The following is an 18,283-nucleotide window of genomic DNA, read 5'->3' on the forward strand; positions in this document are numbered from 1 at the left end:
TTGATGGTGGTGATATTAGCTAAAGGATGTGCTAATGGTGACATTAAGGGTGGAAAGCAGGACGAGCAAGTGACAGATGGCTCTAGTGGGGGTGGGGTAGGGGGAAGGGATCGAAATAGGCTAAAAGGTGGAGATAAAAGGTTGACAGGGCTCTCAACCGTGTCCGGCCCATCTCCCGTGCATCCGTCCTCACACCTTCCTCTCCCTCCCAGAACCATGATAGGGTCCCCCTTGTCCTCACTTGTCACCCCACCAGCCTCCACATTCAAAGGATCATCCTCCGCCATTTCCGCCAACTCCAGCATGATGCCACCACCAAACACATCTTCCCTTCACCCCCCCCTATCGGCATTCCGTAGGGACCGTTCCCTCCTGGACACCCTGGTCCACTCCTCCATCACCCCCTACACCTCAACCCCCTCCCACAGCACCTTCCCATGCAACCGCAGAAGGTGCAACACCTGCCCCTTTACTTCCCCCTTCCTCACTGTACAAGGGCCCAAACACTCCTTTCAAGTGAAGCAGCACTTCACTTGCACTTCTCTCAATTTAGTTTACTGCATTCACTGCTCCCAATGCAGTATCCTCTACATTGGAGAGACCAAACACAGACTGGGTGACCGCTTTGCGGAACACCTTCGGTCTGTCCGCAAGCATGACTCAGACCTCCCTGTCACTTGCCATTTCAACATACCACCCTGCTCTCATGCCCATGTCCGTCCTTGGCCTATTGCAATGAAGCACAACGCAAACTGGAGGAACTGCACCTCATCTTCCGATTAGGCACCTTACAGCCTTCCGGACTTAACATTGAGTTTAACAATTTCAGATCATGAACTCTCTCCTCCTTCGCCACCCCCTTTCTGATTCCCCTTTTTTCTTATCTCCACCTTTTAGCCTATTTTGATCCCTTCCTCCTGCCCCACCCCCACTAGGGCCATCTGTCACTTGCTCGTCCTGCTTTCCACCCTCAACGTCACCATTAGCACATCCTTTAGCTAATATCACCACCATCAACACCCCTTTGTCCTTTTGTCTATGACATCTTTGGCAATCTCTTCTTTACCTCCACCTATCACTGGCCCTCTATCCAGCTCCACCTGTCCCACTCCCCTCTAACAGCTTATATTTCACCTCATTTCTATTTTTCTTTAGTTCTGGTGAAGAGTCATACGGACTCAAAGCGTTAATTCTGTCTTCCTCTCCATAGATGCTGTCAGGCCTGCTGAGTTTTTCCAGTTAATTTTGGTTTTGGCTAAGTTATCTCCTACCTAGCCTGGGACAGTGTAACCAATTGCAGTGCAAAGTAACCAATTGTAAAAAAAAAATTCCCAAAAATATACATAATTCAGCACAGGTTGGGATGAAACTAACACCCCCTTGGGTCTGCATGGTTTAGTTCTACACTGGCCAATACATTTACCCTCTACAAAAAGTTAAAAGTAAAGGTTTATTTTAAACAAAACTAGAAAACGTTTGTATTTGCACGAAGAGTCAGAGAAGCATTCTTGTGGCTTGTTTTCGTGCAGAAATATTTGCTGCATGGAGTTGAACTTTTAAGCTGTTGAAACCCAAAGCCCTCCCTCAGTGTGAATCAACACCAAACGAGAAATATCTTTACTAGCAAAAGGCAATACAAAAATGACAAATTAATTTAGAGTGCTATAAAGTGGGGATGGACTGTAACTTAAATCAGGGTTAAATTACATTGGAATAAAGAGGCTGGAATATTGATGGGACTGAGTTAGGTTAAAAATGGATTATGATTGGGAGAGCCTGGGATTAGAGTAGGTTTGGGCTGGAGGAGACTAGATTAAGGATTGGGGAGGGTTAAGGTTGGATTGGGAACAGTTTAGCACCAGAAGACATTGAGACTCGCGGGGCGGGGGGGTGGTCAATGGTCCAAGATGAATAAGGCAGAGGCTGCTGCCTCTACCTCTCTCCGTGAGGCCCAAGGTGAGTCAGGCGCCAGGTCCAGGCCTCTGGGAACAGCCCCCCCACCCCCACTTCTGAGTTCGAGGGAGGCCGGGCTGGGCTCTTGCCGGGTCCCCGCCTCCACCGTCACTGAAAAGTAAAGAGCGGCGAAGGAGGAAGCGGCCGGTGCCGAGCGCCGGTCACCTCTGGCGGGCGGCGCTAGTACGCAAGCCCGCGGCTTCAGACTTGACTCTAGGCCCTGCTTGAAAAGAATAAAATCAGCGGCGGCGGCTCTGGTTGCGTCAAAGGATATCACAATGTGGCGGGGCTGAGCTCAGTCTGCCCCGACTTCTCTCTAATAACATAACATCATGTAATATAGTTGCTGAGCCCACCTCCTGTTCTCAGTAAATAACTTTTATTTTCTCTCTGTTTTGTTCCGTTTCGTTTCAGGACTTGGGAGTTCCTCCGCCGTTTCGAGTGGAAGTCAATAGTTGGTCTTCCTTGTTTTAAATTTTGATTTCTTGTTCTTGCATCTTCTCCAGTTTGCCCTGTCACCATGGTGACCCTCTGCCCTCGGCCCCTCTGATTCCCTGCTTCACCCTCTCTGCAAGCTTCCGATGCGCCGCTGGTTTTGTCGGCCATGTCCAAGAAACAAGTTGTCAAAACCAGGACTAATAAGAAACTGGATTTAGAGCGGAAACGGGACGAGAAGGCGGTGAGACGAGCCCTGGCCAAGGAGAGGAAGAACAGGGCCCAGGAGGGGACAGAGGACGAAGAGTTTGTGAGCTTTGCCAACCAGCTCCTGGCCATGGGACTCAAACTCCGGGAGGTCCCCGGCGATGGGTGAGACCACACGTTATCACATAGTCATTGCAGGCACAGGATCTGTAGCATAAGCCAGTCTTGATGACATTTTGACCTAAAAACTAGTGGTGGTAACCACCTGTGTAAATACTCTAATCATTGCCTGTCTGAGTCTCTCCTCCAAGTTGATTTAAACTTTTTTTATATATATATAAAAGTGCAAGGCATTTGCTGAGCATTAGTAAACTGTCGCGGACTGAAAGAGTTGAGAGTGTTGTAACTCCAGCGTTTCCCCTAAAATTCCATTTACACTGCACACACTGACTGAGAGTAAAGCGCTTACTCATGGACTGAGTATGGAAACCGAGATCACTCCGCAGTGACGGATTGGCAGTTTGAGTTCAACCCCCCCCCCCAGCTGCTGAACATGTCATTTGCAAATGCCAGCATAATGAAAAATGAGATCTGACTTTGGGCTTGAGCACTCAACTTCAATAGAAACTTGTTTGCTTAAAACCTAAAGTTGGTGTGCACACCCAAGCATTTGTTATAAATGTTATGTAGATTGAGAGGTTTTTGAGGCTGGATACTTTTTAACCTTGTTGCAACCTCCCGCCCCCACCTCCGGCATCCATCAAGCCCACGTCAAGGCTTCTCCTGGTTTCAGTTAAAATGCTTGATTTTAAAATGTTGTGACAACTGTCTTGGATGTGAGGTGTTGAATGCACTGTCAGTTAGATGAATAAACCTCCAGTGACTTTTAAGATTAGTGACTTACATTTTGATGTTCCTTGGTGCACAGCTTAATTTATAGGCTATCAGTTGAACATTTCATATGCTCATATTGAGCCCCTTTGCCTTCTATTTTAGCTAAATTGCTAATGTTAATACAGTGAAGAAAGGTATTGGATGCAGTCATATTAAACATGCATATGATCTCACTTAGGCCAATTTGCAGGTTCTGATCACCGTGCACTGATAGAAGCATGAACAGATGAGTGAGCGTGATGAGGCTTAATAACATAACATTGTGTGGCATCCTGGACCTGCAGATTAAAGATGTCTGAAACGTTTTTGTCCGAAGGCTCAGACTGTTATAAAATGAAGTAATATATGAACTTCTATTCCCTTGAAATGAAGTTTAGTAAAACAGTTGTTTCAGTTGAAATCATGGGAGCTGGAGCCTTAGCAAATGAGCCGCAACATTAAGTAAAAGTACTTGGTGAGGTTAAAAACTTGCTCAAATCCAAATAAAGTGGATGCAGGCCATGAGTTCCTAATGTGCATCATACAGAATAGATTCAGGCCATGCTTCCTTGTATATGTTATACAGAACAGTGTTTAAATCCCTTTGTGGCCTGGCCTCCTTATCTCTGTAGCCTCCTTCAGTCCTACAACCCCCGTACCACAACTAACTCTCCGTTTCTCTGACACTGGCCTTATGTGTATCCCTTCCTCCATTTATGGCCATGCCTTCAGCAAGGTAGGCTTCATGCTCTGGAATTCCTTCCCAAAACTGTTCTCCCTCTCCATTTCCCTTTTGCTGTTTATGATCTTCCTAAAAACCCATCTTTGTTCAAGCTTTTGGCTACATGTCCTGATATCTCTGGCTTAGCATCTATTTTTATCAAGATTACACTTCTGTAATGTGCCTTGAGACATTTCTTTATATTAAAGGCATTATATAAATGCCAACTATAGATCCCAACTGTAAGCTGTCCATATACATTGTACAGAAGATTCTGGCGATGAGCGCCATGTATACTTTATACAGAATAACATAGCTTTTGAAGGCTGTTGTACACCCTGAATGTCATGGTGACAGATAAACTGGCAAAACTTTATTGTCACAATTCATGAACATTGTACCTTGTTGTGAAAGAGCCTTTTAACAATATTTATCATCTTGCTGCAAGAGCTTAAAATCTCAGATTTGTTACAGCACAGGAGGCAATTCAGCCCGTCGTGTCCGTGCCGGCACTCCATAGGAGCAATTTACCAGGTGCCACTCCCCCCCCTTCTTCCCCATAGCCCTGCACATTCTTCCTTCTCAGATAATGAATCAATTCCCTCTTAAATGCCTCGATTGAACCTGCCTCCACCACGCACTCAGCCAGTGCATTCCAGATCCTAACCACTCCGCTGCATGAAAAAGTTTTTCCTCATGTCACCATTACTTCTTTTGCCAATTACCTTAAATCTACATTCTCTTGTTCTTGATCCTGCCACCAACAGCAACAGTTTTTCCCTTGTGCAGACCTGTTGTGATTTTGAAAAACTATCAAATCTCCTCTCAACCTTCTCTTCTCCAAGGAAAACAGTTCCAACTTCTCCACTCTATCTACATAACTGAATCACCTCATCCCTACGTGTGCTGTTGTTATGGCCAATAAATGCTGGACAAATGTAGCTCTCAGAACTGTACTTTCATTTTTGAAGCATGCTTCAAGATTTTGAGCCATAGAATTTATAGAACAAAGGACCATTCAGCCCATAATTCTTTAGCTGCAACCAGCAATCATATTTCCCTACCCTTTCCCCCTCCTTTTTTTATTTTCCTCATTTTTCGAATAGTTATTCAAGTTTAACAGTGGGCAGAGAAATGACAGATGCAGGGAAGTGCAAGGGAACGTGATTTGGTTGCAGGAAGTTTGATGTGAATTATGTTCTAAATGGGATGGAATTGAGTTGTTGGAGCAGGTGAGAGATCGTGATGTCCTGATGGACAGGTCACTAAATCTGTCAGCTGAATGCTCTCAGTCTCTTAAAGTAATAGAAAGCTGGAATGCATATGTATAATCATATAAATCCTGACAGAGAATTTTAAAAATGTATTGACCTTGTGAACCCACATCTGGAGCACTGCAGGCCATTTTGGTCTTCCTATTTCTAAACAGGACATCCAGTTATTGGGAAGAGACACAGAGAAATGCTTCATGGTTGATCCCAGAATTTGAGGGAATGCTGTACAAAGAAAGATTGGCGACCCTGAGTCTTTCCTTTCTTGATATGGGCCTGAGGGGGAATAATGATGGCAGGGGTTAAAATGATGAAAGGTTTAAACAAATTGGCTCTAAGCAAGCTTTTCTGCTGCAGGTTGAATTTAAGCATGAAAGCTCATATTAACAAACTGAAGACAAAAAAAAAAGAAACTCAGGATGAATCCTTCTTTTCAATAGGATGGTATGCGGAACAGGTTACCAGCATGGTTAGTGGAGCAAAAACCTTAATGGATTTCAAGAAGAAACTAGCCAGTTTTTGCCAAAAATGGTATGCAGTTTGAAATGCACTAAGGAAGTATTGTAGATTGTTGGCCTATATGGGCCAAAGGTCTTCTCCAAACAGAAGCTGGTCTATCTCTTTTTAAATGGCTGTAGAATTGTGACAGTGAATGGCATATGGCAATGGAGGAGTCTGCACAATCCCTTTAGCTGTACACTGAACAACCTTGAGGCATCTTTGCTTGATTACTAAAACCTTAATTTCATTTGCCAATGGTTTAACCCACGAGTGCCCAATTCCTGGAGAAACCTGGAGAGCCTGTACTTGCACTGGTGATGCTGCCATCTAATGACAATCCCTTTGACCTGAAGTTGCTGATTTTTGTCTACTTTAATTTGGAGTGACAAAAATCAACAAAATGTCTGCTATTTTTCAGGAATTGCCTGTTTCGTGCTCTTGGAGATCAGCTGGAAGGTCACTCCCGAAACCACCTTAAACACCGGAGGGAAACAGTAGACTTCATGATCAAACATCGGCAAGATTTTGAACCGTTTGTAGAGGATGATGTCCCTTTTGATCGATATGGTGAGTCCTAATCTGATCGCCCCATTAACCCAAGATATAAACAAGAACTGGGAAATATTAGCTAAAGTTTAACAGGTTAAGCATACTTCATGAAATGGCGTGCATGGGTGCAGCACATACTGTGTTATCAACATTGCTCTGGTTTCTACCAGTTATACTTATTGTTTAGCCTGGGGGTTCTTAGTGACCTCCTTCACCTGTGGTTGTCAACAGACCTACTGCTTGAACATGCCCCTCCATTCATCCAATTCAGTGAGATTCCGTTACCTACGATATACATGCCATCACTCTGAGGTGTATTGTGCAATCAGATTTTCTACTGCCGTGTTACTGATATGATTCTGGCCTACACAGAATGAAATAGGTCATCCAGTAGTGAGGGGAGTGATCTAATTCCCAGCTCAGCTGAACATACGAATTAGAAGCAGGAGTGGACCACTCGGCCCCTCGAGCCTGCTCCACCATTCAGTAAAATCATGGCTGATTTGAATGTAACCTCAACCCCACGTACCTGCCTACCCCCGATAACCTTACACCCCCTTGTTAATCAAGAATCTATCTAACTCTGCCTGAAAAATGTTCAAAGACTCTGCTTCCACTGCCTTTTGAGGAAGAGAGTTCCAAAGACTCACAACCCTCTGAGGGAAAAAGAAATTCTCCTCATCTCTGTCTTAAATGAGCAACCCCTTATTTTTAAACAGTGACCCCTAGTTCTAGATTCTCTCACAAGAGAAAACATCTTTGCCACATCCACCCTGTCAAGACCCCTCAGGATCTTAAAGGTTTCAATTAAGTTGCCTCTTACTCTTCTAAACTCCAGTGGATACAAGCCTAACCTGTCTAGTCTTTCCTTATAAGTCAGCCTGCCCATTCCTGGTATTAGTCTAGTAAACCTTCCCTGAATTGCTTCTAACACATTGACATCTTTCTTTAAATAAGGAGACCAGTACTGTACACGGATGTTGTCTCGCCAATGCTGAACTGAAGCATAACCTCCCCATTTTTGTAATCAATTCCCCTCCCAATAAATGATAACATTCTATTAGCTTTCCTAATTAGCTCTGTACCTGTAAACTAACCTTTTGTGATTCATGCACTAGGACATCCAGATCCCTCTGAATCTCTGATCTCTGCAATCTCTCACCATTTAGATCATCTTTTTTATTCTTCCTGCCAAAATGAACAATTTCGCATTTGCCCACATTATACTCCATTTGCCAGATCTTGGCCCATTCACTTAAGTCGTAACTCAATGTCATAACTCAGTAGTTAGCTTTTGTCTCTGGAGTCTGAAGATGTGTGGATTGAAGCCACACTGCAGAGACTTGAGCACAATCCCTAGGCTGATACTCCAACGCAGTGTTGAGGGAGCACACCATCAGAGGTGCTGTCTTTTGGACGAGACTTTAAAATGAGGCACTCTCTGCGCTCCCAGGTGGATGTGAAAGATCCCGTGGCACTATTTGAAGAAGAGCAGGGCATTCTCCTGGTGTCCCAGTCAATATTTTATCCTTCAATTGTAATTTTCTGAACAAAATGTGATTATCTGGTTACTATCTCATTGCTATTTATGTGCAAGCGCATTTCAAAAGTACTTTGTTGCCTGTAAAGCGCTTTGGGACGTCCTGAGGTTGCGTGTGACTCTGAAAGCTGCCTTGTGTTTGCTGGGGTTTTCAGCCGTTTCTAGCAGCATCTCGTGTATGACATCACAGTTAACGTGACTGTCGCTACTGCAGTGGACTGGAATGGGAATGGTAAACAGATTAAACAGAATGCTACCTCCTGACGCTTCATGATCTTGCACCTGTGGTCAACAGCAACTTGCATTTATATAATGCCTTGAGAAAAATGTCCCGAGGTGTTCCAGAGGGACAAAGAAATTGGAGGTCCCAGAGAAGCCTATGGAAGCAATTCCAGGTGTATGCCAGTGTTGAGTGATGGTAGGGGAGGCCAGAGTACAGAGATATGGAGAGATGTGAACAGAAGGGTGGAAATTTTATGGTTGAGGTGCTGGAGGATTGGAAGTAATGGTAGATCAGTGAGGACTGGTGTGATGGGGTGTGCTGTGTTGCTGTGAAATAAATTCGTTTTTATTCCAACAAATCTCCAAACTGGAACTATCGAGACCAAAATATCAGCTTACTCTTCCAACTATTTAATACTGAGCATGGACGGAGATGGCCATAGACATGTATCACGACACTGATGGTTTTGATTTTTGTTTTTCAGTTGCAAATCTGGAGAAACCGGGCACGTTTGTTGGCAATGATGCGATAGTCGCCTTTGCAAGGAACAACCAAGTGAATATTGTGATTCACCAGCTTAATGCCCCACTTTGGCAGGTAACATACAGTAGTTGAAATACCAAGTGTATAGAGGATCCTGCACTGGAGACTGGAACTCTTCAATAACATTTTTAGGAATGATTTGTACAGAACCTCACATTTTGTACTCCTCTTCGTCAGCAGCAGCTTTAGTATTCTGTAGAACTTTTCATTCATTCATGGGATGTGAGCATCGCTGGCTAGGCCATTTATTGCCCATCTCTAATTGCCCTTGAGAAGGTGGTGGTGAGCTGCCTCCTTGAAGCACCATGTCGCCATATGCCAAAGGTATCCCTTTTCTTTTCGGCTTCATGGTGGTTTTGATACAACTGAGTGGCTTGCTGGGCCATTTCAGAGGGCGTTTAATTGCTGCGGGTCTGGAGTCACATGTAGGCTAGAGTCACAGCAATGTCATCATCAGACTTTTAATTCCAGATTTGTAGTGAATTCAAATTCCACCATCTGCTGTGGTGGCATTCGAACCTGAGTCCCCAGAGCATTACCCTGGGTCTCTGGATTACTAGTCCAGCGACAATACCACTCTGCATGCTCGTGGTGTTCTATTAGATGTCAAATAAACTTACAATGTAACAGTGGAGTTCTGATGTAGTGTCTTGCATTTGCATGGTGCATGTGGTCTTTCTATGTGGGGTGTTGGTGTTGTTTGTGTGGAGTGATATACAGCCAGCAATGTTTCTGAATGTTTAGTAATTATTACAAGATACGTGTCATTATCAGTTGACCGAGCCTGTATGTCAGATATTGAGACACACTGGGAGATGGTCATTTGATGGTTTTATAACATGATGGGTGATTATTTTATATCAGTTATGTAGTACGTGTGTTTTTGTGGTACTAATGCCTGGCTGGGATCTGTTATTTGCTGGAATTCTAATGGTTGTGTCTGGTCTTAAACTGCTGGTGGCACAGGATGTTCTCATCAGCTGATCCCACAAACTGCCCTTGTCAAATCAAACTGAGAATAGTCATCCACTAACAATCAGGCAACTTCTTACTTTCCCGTGAATGCACAACAAAGCTGTTTCCATGGAGGTGCAGTACCTTTATTGTCTGAGGTCCAGAAAATGCAAACACAGTAGAATGAGAGCTTGGACAGTGAAATAAGAGGGTCACTAAGGCACTGTTGACCGTGACACGTTGAAATGAAGGAATTAAGACAGGGCAGGATCACCCTCTACCCATTTAACCAGCAGCGTTAGAGGGTGCAAGGGGTGAAATAAACTACTGGTGCATCTCACTGCTCCTGATACCATGTAAATTAAACCCCAGTGCAAGCAGTTTTCTGAGCTTCTCCCACTGCTGCACCTAAGAAGTAACAGCAAACCACCTGGAGTGGGGGTATTGGAAAGGGTATTAAGGTGGGTCAAGTAAGAATAGGTGAAGATTTGGCTGAAACGTCTGTGCCATCCCATTCTCGATGACCTGCAGTGTCCGGCCTTGCACATGAAAGGCCTGGCGGAGGTACACATGTGTGGTACCAGCAAAGAGCCAGCACTTTCAGAGGGAAAGGGGAAGAATTGAATGTGTAGCCAACATAAATCCAGGCATTTGAGTGGAAGCTTGTTGTTTTAAAAAAATAAAGCACTTCTGTGAAGCAAACACTTCATAATCAGTCAGTGAGGAACCACTTGGAAAGTCTTTAAAATTTGGTTTCCATTCTCAGCCTATTCATTCCAAAGAACTGTAACTCTACAAAGCAAACCAGAACAGCACATGGCACTGAACGAGCCTGTTATTCTGGTGTGACTCCTTCACCTGCCCCCAACAAGACAGTTCTGTTACTCTGGACCAGAAACAGATTTATTATTAAATCCCATAATATGCATTTGTAAAGAACGTGTGTGGTTGGCTGTTGTAGCCATACTCTCACTTGTGTTCTCCTCATCTGGTAAACTTCATCTCCTTGTGTTTTGTTTTTTTAAGTTTGTTGGTCAGTGGTTGTGTTCATGAAGATGGAAGATGTTAATTAATGCAGAGGAATGGAACCCGCATTTGGGCATTCAGTGTCAGCATTGAGCGCTCCCAGGTCAGATATAGCACAGGTTAGGACAGTGTCGAGTACACTGCTACACCTACTCTGCCATTGGTTGTCCTTTTAATGTCAGTTTAAAACCTTTGTCTTTGTCCTTTGTCCTATCCACTTTACCAGTACAAGTGATCCTCTGGAAGCAGCTCCAAATTGTGCGGGATCAGCTTCAGAAACTGTGGCCCCCTAAATGTTTCAGATAATATGATGCAACCTGTGGCAGGACTTTGCATGAATAGTGCAGTTTAAAACACTCAGCCGTTTGTTGTAAACTTGTAAACAATTTAGGGTCATATGGAATGCCATTATAGGCACTCACTGAAATGTTGGACTGCTTTCACCCAAGGCTCCTGCACAGCTGGAGTTTGAAGTCTGTACTCTACACTTGCAGTTTCTGCAATGTTTATAAGGTGCAAATACCCAAGGCTTTGTCAGTATAAATTAAATGTAGCCATTGTGTGTGTAAACGCCTTGTGACGGTGTAGTAGGTAGCTCTCTTTTTAGCTCATTTCCCAGTTTTTTCAATGAATCTTATTGTTGGGAAAAGTTTCCTCTGTTTTTTGTTTGTATAAAGAAATCATAAACGATCACATGAACACGCACAGCACAATGAAAATCTTGCCCCCACATATAAGTCTCTTTGTAATTCTCATATGGATAACAGCTCACTCATTAATAATTCAGAACAATAATAGCTAACAATTATTTTAACTCTATAGGTTTTTGGAACCCGCAAGAGCAATGCTGTGGAGTTGCATATTGCCTACAGATATGGGGAGCACTATGACAGTGTGCGCATGCTTAATGATAATTCAGAAGCACCTGCGAACCTAAAGACAGAGGTTGGTAAATGTATGTGATTGCGTCCTGAACCCTTTAGTACACTTTCCATTTACGCAAGTGTCATTTTTTTCATGGGAAATGTGCAATGTTGATATTGCTTAGTTAAAGCTACTGGAAGTGTCTGTAACCTGCATTCCAGTTCTTCTTCAGTGGGGGGAAAGGGAAGGAGTTAGAAGTCAATAAGCAATTCAGAAAACATTTCGGTGTAAGTTTAGAAGTTTGCTGGTAAGTTAGTTTGCAAACTCTTGCTGACATGGAGGTTTAATTTATTTTAATGATCGCTGCTCAGGTTGTGGAATGAATTCTGAACACAACCAGGATTCGGGATGGGGAGGGGGAAGATTGATCCAATTTAGCTTTACCAGGCAACAGCTGCCAGAAACTTTGGTCTCCTGTGTGTTAAAAGGTGAAACTTAAAATTTCTTTAGAACTTTAGGTTGAAACCAACATTCTGCAGGGCTGCTTCCCCATTTTGCAGTGTTTTTTATAGCTGCTGGTATAAATGTAGCACTGTTTTTATTGTAAAGAGGTCGCTACTGCACCAGAGCTGCAAATATTCATGTTTTAATTACGCGACTCTTACAGATGCTCATTAAAGATGATTCAAAGAAAAAAGATCGAAACAAAATGTGTCACTACCAGATGGAAGACATACGGGATTTTGAAAGTGAAATGACCAAGACTGATTTGGATGATGCAGTTCAGAAAGTACGCAACGCAACAGGGTGTATGGTAAGTAGCTGAAAACAGATTGACCAAGCTACCTTCAGTGATCCTTGGCAAAGCTTACGGTAAAGCACGTGAAGTAACACTCCAACTGCTGGGATCAGGCTCTGTATTTAAATCCTTCTGAAGGAACTATAAAGGTTCTGTATCTATCTACTTCATTTGTTTTCAACCAGATTTGTAGTTTTCTGTAAAGCTGCTATAAATGGTGTCTGATGGCCATCATGTACATAAACACATTGGTCATAATTTAAAAATCTATAAACAATCTAAATTACAATTGTGTTTTTTTTTGAGATATTTTATTTGAAACCTTCAAGCTCACTGTGACCACACTGTGGTTTCTATTCCTACTGTCAAGTCTTTGTTTATTGTGAGTCTTTCATTTGGTTTTTATGATGCAGGAATTGTGTATTTAATTTTGGTTGTTTAAAAAAAAATGACACTCCGGTATATTAGCACAGTGGCTAAATGCAGTACCTGGTGTAGTACTGAGCCACAGTAACCAGGACTGCTCGATCCAGTATGGTGCTCAGCCACGCTTACCAAGAGCCTGTTGGTTGCTCAGGTCAGCAGCAGTAGGGGTGCTACAATTGGCCTCAATGTCATTTGGTTAGGGAGAGGGGAAAATCTTCCAGGGTGGGTGCGCCTGATCACTAATCGGTGACCCCTGCTGAAAAGCATGCATGTGTCTTCAGTGAGGATATGTTGGGCTTTGGTTCTGATAACTGCCACAGTCAAACAACCAGTAGCTGTTGGGGCTCATACATGAAGAATAGCCACAGGGGTGAGGTACGACGGGGTACAGTGCCCTCAGAACCCATATGTGAACAAGAATCAATGTTCACAGGAGAGCAGCTTGGAAAAATTGGGGAAAGTGAAGTGATTTGTTGTACAGTTGATGTTCTCCTTGTTTTCCTGTAGGATACTGATGTGATTGTTCAAAATCTAGAAGCTGAAAACTACAACATAAGATCTGTAATATTTGCCATTTTGCAGATAGAAGAACTGAAGAATAGCAGTGAGTTCCACACCTGACCATTCACACATATTCTGTGTACCACATATTGCAAGTTCACTTCTGACTGACTTCCTATTTTTATAGCTTCTCTGTGCAAGATTTGCCCTTTGGTGCTCCAAATTCAGTTCTGGTTTTATATCGTAAACATCTGACTTGTCAAGCTCTGAGGCTAGCTTTTGCAGTAGATGTTTTGAGGCTCTCATAAATAGCATTAAAGATACTTCCAACCTGTGTTTGGCTGTCTGCTTCAGTTTATAGAAGTTTCCAGATCAATGGTAGCTTATATTCCCTAAAACAGCCCTGGCAAACAGTTTAGCTCCGTCAAAATAAAAGATTACACTTTATAATGGAAGGGATTGAATGAGTTACAATGGATATGGGGATGTAGCCTTCCCTGATGGTCTACTGTCTGGTAGAGCAATATCAGATTTAGTTGAGAAATTTTTAAAACCTAATAAAGGACTAGGATGTCACGCTCCTTTTACATGATGCAATTGAGATTCAGTCATTCTGTATTCACTGGTGCAGAACTGCTGTTTGTTGAGAGACCCAGTTTCTGGCCTGTGAATACGACATATACATGAATTTAATTTAATTTTTGATTTTAGATAGTGATGAAGAGTCCAACAAAACGAGTTCTAATTGCAGTCCTCAGCACATGCCACCTCTCTGGATGGAGAATGGAACTGGTAACAGGATTTTTGGAAATCAAACTGTCAACACTGAAGAAATTGAAAACAACAGGAGGCTGAATGAAAAGGAAGAAAACAAAAGGACCAAAAATAAGGTGTGTAAGGTAAGACGGTGTGACCGGGGACAGATGCAAAAGAGAGAGGCCTGTACAGTAACGTATGATATGTGCCCTTACTAAGCCAAAGACTACAATAGCCAAGGTTTTCAGTGATGTGGAATTCTGCATTTCTGACAATGCAGCCTGGATTCCACAGCACCATTTAGGGAGCCACACATGGGTTTACCCGCTTCTGAGTCTTTAAATTTATGGTTTGCAACATCATTTCTGGCTAGCAGACATTCCCCAAAGGATCTTAAAGGATTAATGACAAAAACCACATCATTAACTTTTATGAGAGACAACCATACCATCTCATTTACTTCCCAGCACGGCCTTCAATTCAAAGTCAGTTCTACTATCAGCCCATGTGCAGTAAATGGGTGGAAATAGTATGACTTTGTTTATGTACATTTTCTTCATTATTCTCTCCAGAAGGCATTGATGCCTTGCTAAAATTCAGTTCTGCAAGCAAAGTGTGTTCTTCTCCCTCAACCCAAATATATTGCTCAAGTGGCCAACATTCATGGGTTATTCTTGACAGTGAACATTGGCAGGCTATTCAACTGCAAGGGGCATTTCAGTCAAGCCCACTCCTGTCCTCCCCTGACTTCTGAATACTTATACTTCCAGTAATGGTCATTGGATAGTAGTTAACAGAAAGAAATGCTTTGCTTTTCCTTTCTTCAGGGATGCAGAGACCAATTATGGTACCTTAACTGTTGTCCCAGCTGAGATCAGTTAACTCAGCACAGACCAGGGACCAAACCAGGAACTTTCCTGGTTTCAGATACTCACTGGGGAAACTTGGAGCTGCCAAAAGTTTTAACGCCATCTGATGTACCATTTTACGAAGAAGCTTTTAAGGAAATATTTAACTTGATAACATTATACAGAGAATTTCTTGAACTGCTCATTACATTGTGTAGTGAAATATTCATTATGCATTCTGGCTGTTAAAATGGATAGTGTTTATCAATGCGCCATTGTGATTCTGCTGGTTAATTTGCGTTTTAAAATTCTAGGTGACAAATAAGCAGCGAAAAGAACAGCAAAGGTTAGAAAAGAAGAAACGACAGGAAGAAAGACATCGACAGAAGGTCATAGATAGCAGGAGCAATAATATGGAAGACAATGGGACCAATAGGGACTTTCAAGCACCCGTTACCCTAGTGAAAACATTCACAACTTTAAATATTTGATCCATGGACAGCAGCTCCCTTACCAGCTGGCAATCACCTGACGTTGAATGGGTTACATAAGTCTCCTGGGTGGGGTATAACATCATGGGAGATGGAGAGGTTTTCTGATGCTGCTTTAGATTAAGAAAATATTTGATTCAAAACTTTTTGAAGAACTTGTTTTTCTTTGCAAACTCGCACGTAGACAAACTGGAAGAAAAAGCCTAAAGGTGAAAGCAGTGGATTACTTATATTTTACAAATGCAATAAATCTTCAGATGGTCATAAGTGAGAATTAAAATGAGCAATGTGAAATGTATGTGCAGATGAATTTTAGCAGTAAATGGATTCAAAGGCAAGAATGCTCTTTAATAACTGTGTAAGCATGGGTTAGAGAGATTGACTGTAACATTTTTAAAAATCACAAACTTCTTACACCGCATTAATACTCATTATTGGAGGTGAAATGTGAGGCCCTTTCTTTATAACATGTATTTACACAGCTCCCAAAGGAAACTGTAACAGAGAATGTCTTTTGCACATGAACGTTTCTGAACGCTTCATTGATAGTGTTCAGGAGTGCTTGCCTGCAGGTATCTGTTTGGGTACAGCCATAAACATTTAGAAAAGTGAAGCTGTTTTTTTTAATCCTTTCCATGACTTGAATTATTTTTTTAAGTGAAGGGTACAAATATGCTGCTAACCACCAAAAACGAAAGATGCTTTCCATACAGACTGTGCTAAGAACTGTGTGTGAATAGGCTTAGCGGCTGTTAAACCAGTAATGAGGCAAATGGAAGAATTGCAACTTCTGACTGGCACCAGAAGTCCCTACGTCTTGCTCATCAAAGCTTTGTCAGAGATATTTTGGTTGAACACTCCCAGAGGTGACTTAAGTTAAAATAAACTCCTGAATTTGTTTGTTGAATTTCTACCTCTTGAGATTTTTCCTTGCGTGGAAGTAAGGAACCATTTGATTGTGGAAGGTGGTTGAGAATAGCCACTGAGTGTTTGAAACAGTAACTCCAATGGACAACAGAGTTAGACAGCTGGCTATTGTATGATTGCTTGTGTTTACTATATTTTTGCTCTGTATTTAAATTAATAATAAATATGTGATCACCTCAGTGAGACGTTAAGCTTGTGCAACAATTTCTAAAAACATTTTTTTTTCTGTCACAATGATGTGGAATTGGTAATGCACGAATCAAGAAACAAACTTAAAAATTGTGAGTTGCTTTTTCTCAAACACAAACCAAAATGATTGATAGCTGGCTTTCACACTCCAGGTAAGAATTCTTTACAAAAGCTACATTACTGTGAGTGAAAATGCTTTACAAAAATCATTTTTTTAAAAAAAACCCTACCTGTTATCAGTTGTGCATCTTGCTTCAATGGGCACAGAGGATCCTGGTTTACCAGCCTAGTATCTCTGGTTTGGTAGAGTTGGTGAATGAAGGAGGCTTCTGGGGGTTATTCTGTTTTGAATGACCATTCAATAGCCAAACACTTCCTAAAACTGGGTATGATATGCTTTCACTAGTTCATTAAATTTCCTCTCACAGTACTGCTCTAGGTTTATTCACGTCCTCAGGGAAGTGAACCAACCTGATCTATCCTATGTGTGTCTCCAGTCTCATGCTACATGTCTCTTCTTTCTGCCCTCAGGGCAACTAGAGGTGGGGAATAATTAATGGAAAAAATAAGTCTTTACCTTATTTATAGCCTTTGGAAGAAATTTAATCCCGCACCATCTCAAATTTTAGTTTTGGGAGAAAAAAATTCAGTCAATAATGTTCGTTTATTGCAAGTTTGTATTCTGGTCTTTCCAAAAATTAATGCTTCTTAATGTCAAAATTTGCTCCTCTCCTAAAAATGTTAAACACATTAGAGTCCCAGGTCTATTATTTCTTAATTATTTGATTCAACTCCCAACACCGGTGGATGACTCAGCAATGTTGGTTTAGTACTAGAGATCACTGTTAAGCTGTTATTTGAGCTTGAAAACCCACACCCAGTCCATAAGCAACAGCCCACTAATTTTACCTCTGCATGAGAGATCAGATGTTGGGAGAAGAGCTTAGACAGGGGAATATGCATGGTTGGAAACTTTTTTTAGGAAGCTTTTTGATGGCGATGGAGAGAGACGGAAATACCATGGCTGATTTCCAAGTGCAGAGGCTGAGATAGGTGAGGACCCCACTGCTGCTGTCTGACCCAAAATCACAGCCAATTGTAAACAAAAGAGCAGATCTGATCTGACCTGACATTACAGCCCAGAATTTAAAATGATAATTTGCCCGAACTCTTGAGAAGTGGGCTATGGCTGATCATTCAAATTGGCATATTATTTCTGCTAGAGCTCATTACCATCTCTCTAATACTCTATAGCTTAACACCAGCCCTCAATTACTCTAAAACTCACAATCAATCCTCTTTTACTCTTTGTGTAACACTGCCAGGGCTTTATAACTCTCTTTGTAACTCCATCCCAGCCCTCTATTACTCTCTGTGCAACTCACTGATCAATCCTTCTGTGCATGTGCCCCAGTAGGGGAGATCCTGAAGATTGGGATTGCACATGCACTTAGACCCTATAAAGCCCCAACTGGAGAGGAAACTGGAAGTAGGGCCTGCTGAAGCACAAGCCTGGAGCTGCTTGCTGCCTGGCCCAGGTGGTTGTGTGCTGGTGCTGGACGGGCATGTGTTTAGACCATAGTAAGTGTTTGCTGCACTGTTTGCAGTAGAAGGGCTTCTCACCTATGCGGAATGACTGGTTCTTGAGGTTGCCTGAGCAGGTGAAAGCCTTGCTACAGGTGACCC

The 18,283-nt window shown here is 42.4% G+C and overlaps 1 protein-coding gene across 3 annotated transcripts; it reads left to right on the top strand.

Annotated features, from left to right (window-relative positions):
* Window positions 1–1,798: 1,798 nt before the first annotated feature.
* On the top strand, window positions 1,799–16,587 carry otud3 (OTU deubiquitinase 3). 3 transcript variants are annotated; one of them, XM_078558057.1, is made up of 9 exons: window positions 1,799–1,956; window positions 2,460–2,760; window positions 6,380–6,528; window positions 8,758–8,870; window positions 11,619–11,741; window positions 12,328–12,474; window positions 13,393–13,489; window positions 14,098–14,276; window positions 15,305–16,587. In XM_078558057.1, the coding sequence occupies exons 2-9, from the start codon at window positions 2,558–2,560 to the stop codon at window positions 15,479–15,481; spliced, it is 1,188 nt and encodes a 395-aa protein (XP_078414183.1). In that variant the 5' UTR covers window positions 1,799–1,956; window positions 2,460–2,557; the 3' UTR covers window positions 15,482–16,587. The 3 variants fall into 3 exon arrangements, with proteins under 3 accessions (XP_078414183.1, XP_078414182.1, XP_078414181.1); XM_078558055.1 differs by lacking the exon at window positions 1,799–1,956 and adding an exon at window positions 2,014–2,321 and having other exon boundaries at window positions 14,098–14,285; XM_078558056.1 differs by lacking the exon at window positions 1,799–1,956 and having other exon boundaries at window positions 1,974–2,760.
* The last annotated feature ends 1,696 nt before the right edge of the window (window positions 16,588–18,283 follow it).

The sequence above is a fragment of the Cetorhinus maximus genome, chromosome 15, assembly GCF_964194155.1.
Source record: "Cetorhinus maximus chromosome 15, sCetMax3.hap1.1, whole genome shotgun sequence".
In the NCBI taxonomy this organism is placed as follows: domain Eukaryota; kingdom Metazoa; phylum Chordata; class Chondrichthyes; order Lamniformes; family Cetorhinidae; genus Cetorhinus; species Cetorhinus maximus.

Bases quoted from the DNA above. Each gene is read 5' to 3' on its own strand.
- otud3 (XM_078558055.1), top strand. From the start codon at position 2,558: ATGTCCAAGAAACAAGTTGTCAAAACCAGGACTAATAAGAAACTGGAT. The intron at 2,761-6,379 runs GTGAGACCACAC...GCTATTTTTCAG, and splicing joins CGGGAGGTCCCCGGCGATGG to GAATTGCCTGTTTCGTGCTC. The intron at 13,490-14,097 runs GTGAGTTCCACA...TTTTGATTTTAG, and splicing joins AGAAGAACTGAAGAATAGCA to ATAGTGATGAAGAGTCCAAC.